The 8,920-nt window shown below is 42.8% G+C and overlaps 1 protein-coding gene across 1 annotated transcript; it reads right to left on the reverse strand.

The window, feature by feature from the left end:
• Positions 1–7,086: 7,086 nt before the first annotated feature.
• LOC107175872 (uncharacterized) lies at positions 7,087–7,986 on the reverse strand. Its single transcript, XM_015527660.1, has one exon. It carries the CDS (start codon positions 7,984–7,986, stop codon positions 7,087–7,089), a length of 900 nt encoding a protein of 299 aa, XP_015383146.1.
• Between the last annotated feature and the right edge of the window lie 934 nt (positions 7,987–8,920).

Raw genomic sequence — 8,920 nt, forward strand, 5'->3', positions numbered from 1 at the left:
TCCAGATCGAAAAGGAAGAAAATTATCTATCCTGCCTGCAAATTATATTTGCCCGAAGATGATGATGATGAACCCGATTATCCACCTCCTTTGCCACTTTACGACAAAGGACTTCAGTGGATCCAGAAACATCAGCCCAGATCATGCAAACCAGTCCGGTCCTCGGCTGGTCTTCTGCCTACACCTCCTATGGTGTCCTGCATGATGTTCTCATCTGCCTCTGCCTCAGATTATAGTTCTGAGTACCCGCCTCTTGAGAAACGCTCAGACCAAAAGCACCAGGTTTGGAGCAAACCATTTGTCACCTCTCCTATTTCCTCCAGTGGACATCTTGAAGAACCCAAGCCTTCTCTTACTTCCTTACACTCTAAAGTTGATCAGATCGCTCACAGATCCTCTGCTGTTGAAACAAGGGTTACTTCCCTCTCAGACCAGTTGACCAATTTGTATAATAGTCTTCATACTAAGGTTGCACAGCTTGACCGTGACCTTCGAGCCATGATTGCCCGCGGTGATAATTCTCATGAGTTCACTCGAAAAGAGCAAGAAATCAGACAGCTTCAAGCTGAAATTGCCAGAATTGATGCTGACAACCAACGGCGTCAAGCAGTTCATACTGCTCCCCTATCCTATTTTCCCACAGAACCATATCACCCTCTCAGGTCCTTTTTCCCTACTACTCCAAGGGATTATACTCCTGAGAAAGTCTTTCCCATGACCTACCACTTGAACCCTCAACCTGCAAAACCTAAACCTCGACCTCCTCGACGCCCTGTTCCACCTCCTACAGTGTCTATCCCTCCTCCAGTTCGTCCTATGTATTCAAACGCTATCCAAAAACCCCTTCAGATACATGAACCAGTATTCCCTGACCTTCCATCTACCTCAGCCTTACCTCCATTTCTGAAATCTCCTTCTAAAGCCGAACAAAAGAAGCCTACTGAGACTTACCTTATCACTGCACCAGACCTTGACCAGCTTCACCGATCCTCAGAAGAATCCAGTCCCTCTGATTCAGTCGACACCTTTGATTCTATCACTGAGACTTTTGAGCCCCATAGTTTCAGTTCCGATGAATCCCAACAGCACTTGACTGATATTTCTCGTCTTCTTATGGCGGATCATGCTGAGTCTACCACTACTGATCCCCCTCCTCGGGAACCTGGCCAACCCTATGTTGACATTCCTTCCGATGTTGAAGGAGAAAATGAAGGAGACAACTCTAATCCTCCTCCACGAATTCGAACTAAAGTTGCCCCTGGCGCTGGACCATGGTTTACCTTTGATGATCTTCCACCGGCTCGGTGGCGTGAACGTCTCCAGGAACTCTCTGCCTGGTTAGATCTACAGATGGTTAAACCTGATGCAGAAATCTCTACAGTTCTTAAAGAATTTGTCTCCCGATTTACTGGCTCTCTCCGTGATTGGTTTGACAGTCTCGGACAATACAGACAATTACTATATCTCCAGCACCCTACTGTCTATGCTGCTCTCATGGACATTCATTCCCAGTTTCTTGGAGAACCTGCAGCTATCTTTGCCACTGCTCGTAAAGAATATCTCCAAATGAGATGTTGCTCGATGCAGAGATCTGACCTGCATTATCATTTCAAACGCATGTCTGCCCTGTTCCATAAAATTGGTGGTATCAATGACCACACCCTCAAGCATGTCTTCTTGTCTTCTTTGCCTGAAGAATTACAACCTGAAATCCGTCGCCAGATTGCTAATGCCCAGCTCGACATCAATAATCTTTCTCTTGGCCGTCTCTTCCAGCTGGCTTTAGTGTCTCTTGATTACCTCTGTGATCAGAAGAAATTCTTCCGAAACCTCATGAAAGACAAAGAAGGATTCCAAACCGCCTGCAAGAAACCCTACTTGGAAATCAAGTGCAAAGACTCTAAGCATTGTACTTGTCCCTCCACGAAGACACACCACAAAGTCAGGTTTCACAGAAAATCTTCCAGAACTCCACAGTCACGCCCATTCCCTAGGCGTCCCAAAAAGATTCGGTACTTCAGAAGACGACAACCTTCTGAGATCCTTGACCGACGAAGAACAAAGAGCAGATGCTTCATTTGCAAAAAGCTCGGACATTTTGCTAAAGAATGCCCTAAGAACCCTAAGCGGTCTCAACGCTTAGTTCAACAGCTTCAATCCTTACATCAGTTCTCTCCTGATACTGACCAAATTGAGTTTTTATACTCTGAACAAGAAAGTCCTGATCCGGATACAGTTTTTGCCCTTGGCACTTCTGATTCAGATTCAGATTCAACTTCATCTACTGAACCAGAAGACTATTCCCCTGTCTTCCACATCCAGTCAGTACCTTCATCCTCTACTCCATTGTCAGTTCAACCAATTCCTTCCGTCAAAATCCAAATCCTGTTATCCAAATACAGTCGGCCCATTCCTGCTATTGCCTTCATAGACACTGGCGCTCAGCGCAGTATTTTAAACCCTGCTATTTTGCCGCCTGAAACCTGGATTTCAAATGAAAATCATTTCCGTGCTGCTAGTGGAAAATTGTTTTCTACAAAGCTCCGCACCAAGTCTAGAATTGGAATTCAGCTATTCCCAAAGCTCACAGTTTGGACCCATGTAATCGGGTCTAGCCTACCTGACAAAGATCTTCTTCTTGGGTTTGATATCCTATTCCAAGCCCAAAAGATTCAAGTCCTTCCTACTGGTCTCAGATTCCAGTCCATGTTCCAACCATACACAGACCAGCTCAAACTCTATCATTTGGCCCAGTCCCCTCCTGATTATCAGTCTATTTCGGCCCAGTTACTAAGGTTTTGTCCTCCAAATCATTTGGCCTTTGCCCATCCACATCCTCTGTGGAAAAATCCAGCCCATTTCGTTAAGCTCCCTTTTAAGCTTAATGAAGACCTTAATCCTACCAAAGCAACCCATCCGGGTATGCCTCCTTCTGAGCTTCAGTTAGCCCAAACAGAATGTGCAGAATTACTCGCCCAAGGCCTCATTGAGCCCACAACTTCTCCGTGGGCCTGCCAAGCCTTTTATGTTAATAAACGTGCCGAAACATTACGGGGTAAAAAACGTCTTGTTATTGATTATCAGCCTTTAAACCAGTTTTTACAGGATGATAAATTTCCTTTACCTCGAAAAAATTCCATCTTTACCTACCTCCAAAATGCCAGAATATTTTCTAAGTTTGACTTAAAGTCTGGGTTTTGGCAGCTGGGTATTGACCCTGCTGAACGTTATAAAACTGCATTCTGTATTCCCAATGCCCATTACCAATGGACCGTTCTTCCCTTTGGTCTCAAAACTGCACCATCCATTTTCCAAAAAGCCATGACCCAAATCTTCCAGCCCCTCCTTCACCATACCCTTGTTTATATTGACGATTTACTTCTGTTTTCAGGTACTCCAGAAGAGCATCAAGTTTTACTCCAACAATTCCATGATATCATAGCTCACTACGGTATTATGCTTTCCGACAAAAAGAGTACAATTGCCACAGATACCGTAGAATATCTCGGTATGCAGATAAAGAATGGATTCTATCAGCCTGGACCCCACATTGCACAAGAATTACTCCACTTTCCAGATAAGGATTTCACAAAGAAACAAGTCCAACAGTTCCTTGGCATCATCAACTACATCCGCGATTTCCTGCCTCATGTGGACCAGCAGACAAGTATACTTTCTGCTTTACTAAAAAAGAATCCTATCTCTTGGGATTCCCGTCACACTACAGCTATCCAGCGGCTAAAGCAGATAGCCCAGAATCCACCACAACTCAAGATCATGACAGATGGCAAACGTATCCTACAGACTGATGCTTCAGACACATCATGGGGAGCCCTGTTGCTTGAACAGATCGACAAAAAGGAATATCTAATCGGACATGCTAGTGGACATTTTAGTCCAGCCCAGCAGCACTATCACACGATCTACAAGGAGATTCTTGCCGTAAAAAATGGCATCAAAAAGTTCGAATACCACCTCCTTGGCCATAGATTCCTGATCAGATTGGATAATTCCTCTTTCCCTAAAGTCCTCCAGTTTAAAGGTAAAACGATTCCCAACAGCCAGTTACTTCGGTTGCAGGAATGGTTTTCCCGATATGAATTTGATGTTGCACATATAAAAGGACAAAAGAACCTCATTCCAGATTTCCTATCTCGCATTCAGACACCTGCCTCTCCAATCTTCTACACTTCCCCAGTCTTCCCGATCTTCATGGCTACTAGATCTACTGCTACCTCTCTGCCTTCTAAGGCTCTTACCCAAAAGACCTTCCCACGGCCTGTACAAACTTTTCCTTCCCTCTACCGCCTTCAGGAGTTTGCTAAACAATTTCTTTTCCGCTACTACATGAAAGCTTTCTTCCTTGAAGAAAACCCTCACAATCAGTTCCTCACTTTTCATCCCGAGAATCTCTTCCTCACCGGATTCTTCATCCCCTCTGTCCGGGATATCAGTGACGATGAACTCTGGTATTTCTGGTGCTTAACTGCACTCCATGCAACTCAGTTAATCATCCCCTTAGCCTACACAGTCAACACCCTCAATAATCCTTCCAAGGCTACTTCTCTGTTATGGACTCTGTTAGAATGGTTCTCTCCTATTCCTCAATGGAGATCCCAACTCCAGCAGCTTAGTCACAACCATCATCTTTCCACCATCCCTTCTCATGAAGCTGAAAAATTCACATCCGTGTTCATAGTTCACCGACCATATTTCCGTCACCCAGAGACAGCCGCCTTCTTTGCTCAACCACAAATCAGCCACTACCACACAACCCCTCATCCCAGCACACTGGATCAAGACCCCATGTTCAAAAAGGCTCTCATGAATCATCTCCTGTCCTTAAATCATGTTCCTCCACCACCACAAGACATCATCTCCAGTTCCATTGGACCTCGTCATGACATGTTCATGGTACCTAATCCTTCTGGTTCTAGCAAAGGTATTATTATCAAAGAAGAACGTCCAGATACTCCTCCACAGATTTACTACCAGGATTCTCAGGATCCTGAAGATGACTTTTTACCGCTCAGTCAACTCCTCCAAGAGTTTCAGACTCCACCAGAACAAGGCTAGTCATCACGAGTCATTTCACAATCTGAGCCCATCATCACTCATCCACCATCACAATGCAGATCTCTCTGCATTCCCGGGATTGTCCATGCTAAAGGATGTCCTCAGTATGATGGCCCTACTTATCTAGAACAGTGCACCTTATTCTGTGAACCTCATGGAGCCAATTGCCACAAAAGCTGCGTCAACTACCGCAGATTTGAATCCAGCTCCAGCTCAGATGATTACGGGATGAATCTATCCTCTCCGTAATCTCCGCCGCATGTCTTGTCTTTTATGTAAAAGATAAAGTTAGGGGGTCCTGTCCCTACTTTACTTTATTAAAGTAGCTTTTATGTCTTGTCTTTTTATGTAAAAGATAAAGTTAGGGGTCCCTATCCCTACTTTACTTTATTAAAGTAGCTTTTATGTCTTGTCTTTTTATGTAAAAGATAAAGTTAGGGGTCCCTATCCCTACTTTACTTTATTAAAGTTGTTTGCTTTATGAAAAGATGAGGGTCCTGTCTCACTTTTCGAAATTTGGCTTTCTCCCGTTGTAATCCCTATATAAGGGAGCCTCCTCTTAGTTTTTCACTAAGTAAGAGGTGAGCCTTACAGTAATATATTGAGTGTTCTATTATCCATGTCTCTCTAAACTCCTCTTTCTTAAGTTCTATGGAGCTCTGAAATAGATAAGAAAAAGAATAAGGAAAATTTTAAAAACGAGTTTGTTCAAAACCAAGTTAGTATGCTCTACACTTGCCTTTGTATGAAGGATCCTGTGTATCAGAACACTTGAGACGGTCTTTAGCTGTTTTCTTATCTGGTTTGGTACCCGTTTTAAGCTAAGGAAAGCTGTTTTAGGGTTGTATAACCTAGCAAAGAAAACTGGTTTGAAAAGTCTCAAGTTAAACGGAGTGGTCTAAAGTTTGCTTTTTCTTTTCTAGTTTGGCGTGGTGTGCTTTAGTGCTTTCTTGCTTTCATAATTATGTTTCTCCTTTTGTAAAAGAAAAGGGTCCCACCTTTTCCCTTTCCTCCTCGAGATCTCTATATAAGGATCTCTTTTCCCTTTTATAAGGTAGGAGTTAATCAGGAATAAAATTTAGTTTTCTTACATCATGTTTCCCTAAAACCTTTTTTATCTTCTAAGAGTCAAGAAAATTATTGGGAATACTAAGGATACGTTCATCTCTAATTTCAATACTGAGTATGCTCTGCACTTGCCTTAAGCCTAAGGATCCTGTGCATCAGAAAGGTCCTGTTTTTATCCTCCAAAATCGATTTTTGTAAAACAAAATTGTTTTCTCACAACGTTCACCCTCTTTGAGGCCGTGAGTGTCGTGTTTTCGGGTGGTATCGTGAAAAACTATTTTCACTATGATTTTGGAATTGGAGCTGTCTGTATTCTCCCAAGCTTTCTAACCAATCTCGTAAAGAACCCGTTAAACGGGCCATAAATTCACGAAGAACATTTTCTGGATGGCCAGTAGCTCGCAAGTTCTGGTTTCCAGCCGATATATTTTGTTATTCTCCTCTGATCATAATAGTCATCAACAACTCCTTTTGGATTTCTTTCATATTGTGCAGGTTCATGGAATCATGCTTTCTGAAAAGAAAAACAGCATAGCGAAAGAATCTATTGACTTTCTTGGCATGGTGATCACAAATGGCCACTACCAACCTGACCTGCACATTGCCACTTGTGTAGTTGTACGTGGCGTTGTTACACCAGATCTATGACAGATCAAAGTCTGCCCTTAGGACCAGTAGCCCGCAAGTTCTGGTTTCTAGTCGATATACACTTATCCATCAAGTACCAAATCTGAAAATCATAGTGAAAACAATTTTTTCACGATACCACCCGAAAACACGGCACTCACGACCTCAAAGAGGGTGAACGTTGTGAGAAAACAATTTTGTTTTACAACAATCGATTTTGGAGGATAAAAACAGGACCTTTCTGATGCACAGGATCCTTAGGCTTAAGGCAAGTGCAGAGCATACTCAGTATTAAAATTAGAGATGAACGTATCCTTAGTATTCCCAATAATTTTCTGGATGGGCATTGGGTTTGGTTCCTTGGAGATCAATCCATACAGCAAATTCTCGAAGACGAGAAGGCCATTTGTGACGTGGAATGTCATGAAATGTAAACCAAGATGCTGAGGAAGGTTTGGTAGAATGGTCAGTAACCGGTGCAGGCATTTGTGGAACCGGTTTTGTTGGAGCTTGTGTTTGATCATCAGAAGAACTGTCTTCTACAATAGGTGTTGTAGTTGAGGCACTTGGGTCTTCAGTTTTGGTTGCCATCAGTATGCTTGTAAGATCAGTATATTCAGATTCAGAATCAGTGGAAGTATGGGCTGTGTTTAGGGATGAGGAAGAGGAAGATGAAGAGGAGTCTGAATGATTAGAGTCATATAATGGTAAGGATTCATATGCAGAGGAAAAGGAGTCTTGGGCTTGAACTGTATGGTAATGATATTGATCCATTGGACCTTTGTCCTTTTTAGGAGGTTCTGGAGTGGCTTTTGGCGAACCTTCAGGAGGTATTGGAGAAGAAGGAGAAGCCTTTGATTGTGGCTCTGTGATTTTGACCTTGGATTTTGATTTTTTGGGTGAAGATGGTTTAGGTTGAGGGGTTGGTTGGAGATGTGAGAATCCAAAGAACTGGTTGTAAACAGGCGGTTGAGGTCTGGATGGTGTGTAGAAAGGTGCATAAGTGTCAAATATTGGAGTGGGCATTGGTGTGGACGCTGTGTGGGTGAAAAGTGATGGCTGGGTTTTTTCAGTATCAATTTTGGCTAGCTCAGCTTTGAGTCTTCTTATCTCTGCTTCTTTTTTGTTGAATTCTGGACCCCATAGGTGATTGTTGATCATTCGGCTGAGATCTGTGTCGAGCTCAGAGATTCTATCCTGAAGATGTATGTACATCTAATCAAGACGATTGTTGATCGAATCCACCTTGTTTTCAATCTGGGAGACTTGACTGGCTACTTGGTCAATTTTCATTCCAAGTTGGTGGAGGGTTTGATTCTGAGCACTGGCCTTTTTGGTTTGCCAGTTGAGAATAGCTTCATACTGTTTGGGCTCTTTAGGTTGGCCAGAGGCAGTAACAGGAGATTGGACATAAGGTTTTGAGATGACTCTGGTTTGTGTATCTGCCTATCTTTCAAGCAGAGAAAAAGATTCTTCATAAGATTGCCTTGAAAACATTAGGCATGATCTGATTGGTTGCACAGGAGGTTTTGGGTCTGGTGGAGGTTGTTGAGGGAAAGGTTTACAAGATGTCTTGGGAAAAGAATCTTTTTTCTTTTTCTTTTTTCTTCATCGTATTTCCTCAAGTTCATCATCAATATCCATATCATCCAAACAAGGACAATCCGGATTGCACATATGGGCTTCAGGAACATCCCATAGAAAGTGACCATTGAGTTTGTCAGGGTGCACATCATACCCTTCAGAAGAAAAACCATGGATTGGAAGGTTCTTTTCCTCACCAGTTTGAACTGCAGTAATCATTGTAGTGTAGGAAAGCCTTGGAGTTTCTGAAACTTGATTGGGAGTTTGAAAAGATAGTTTGACTTGGCCATTGTGTCGTCTTTCAAATGTGGCTTCTGTTGTTTGAACTGGTTCAGAGTTTTGATGGAAATGCTCATAATTGGTCAGCCATTCAAGAGGCATGAGTGTGAGCAATTCTTGTTTCTAAATCTGTTTAAGAATCTGGATGATGGTTGGAATTGTATCGGTGTCAGCAAGGATCATCATGGCATCTGATATAGTATGGGGTGTAGGTAGGTCTAGTGCATGATTTTGTAATCGATACACTATTTGGTGATGGAGGGTTGCAATCTTGGATGTGGGTGTT

This window comes from Citrus sinensis, chromosome 2 (assembly GCF_022201045.2).
Source record: "Citrus sinensis cultivar Valencia sweet orange chromosome 2, DVS_A1.0, whole genome shotgun sequence".
Classification (NCBI taxonomy): domain Eukaryota; kingdom Viridiplantae; phylum Streptophyta; class Magnoliopsida; order Sapindales; family Rutaceae; genus Citrus; species Citrus sinensis.

Excerpts from the sequence above, each read along its gene's own strand:
- LOC107175872 (XM_015527660.1), bottom strand. The coding sequence starts at position 7,986 with ATGTACATACATCTTCAGGATAGAATCTCTGAGCTCGACACAGATCTC.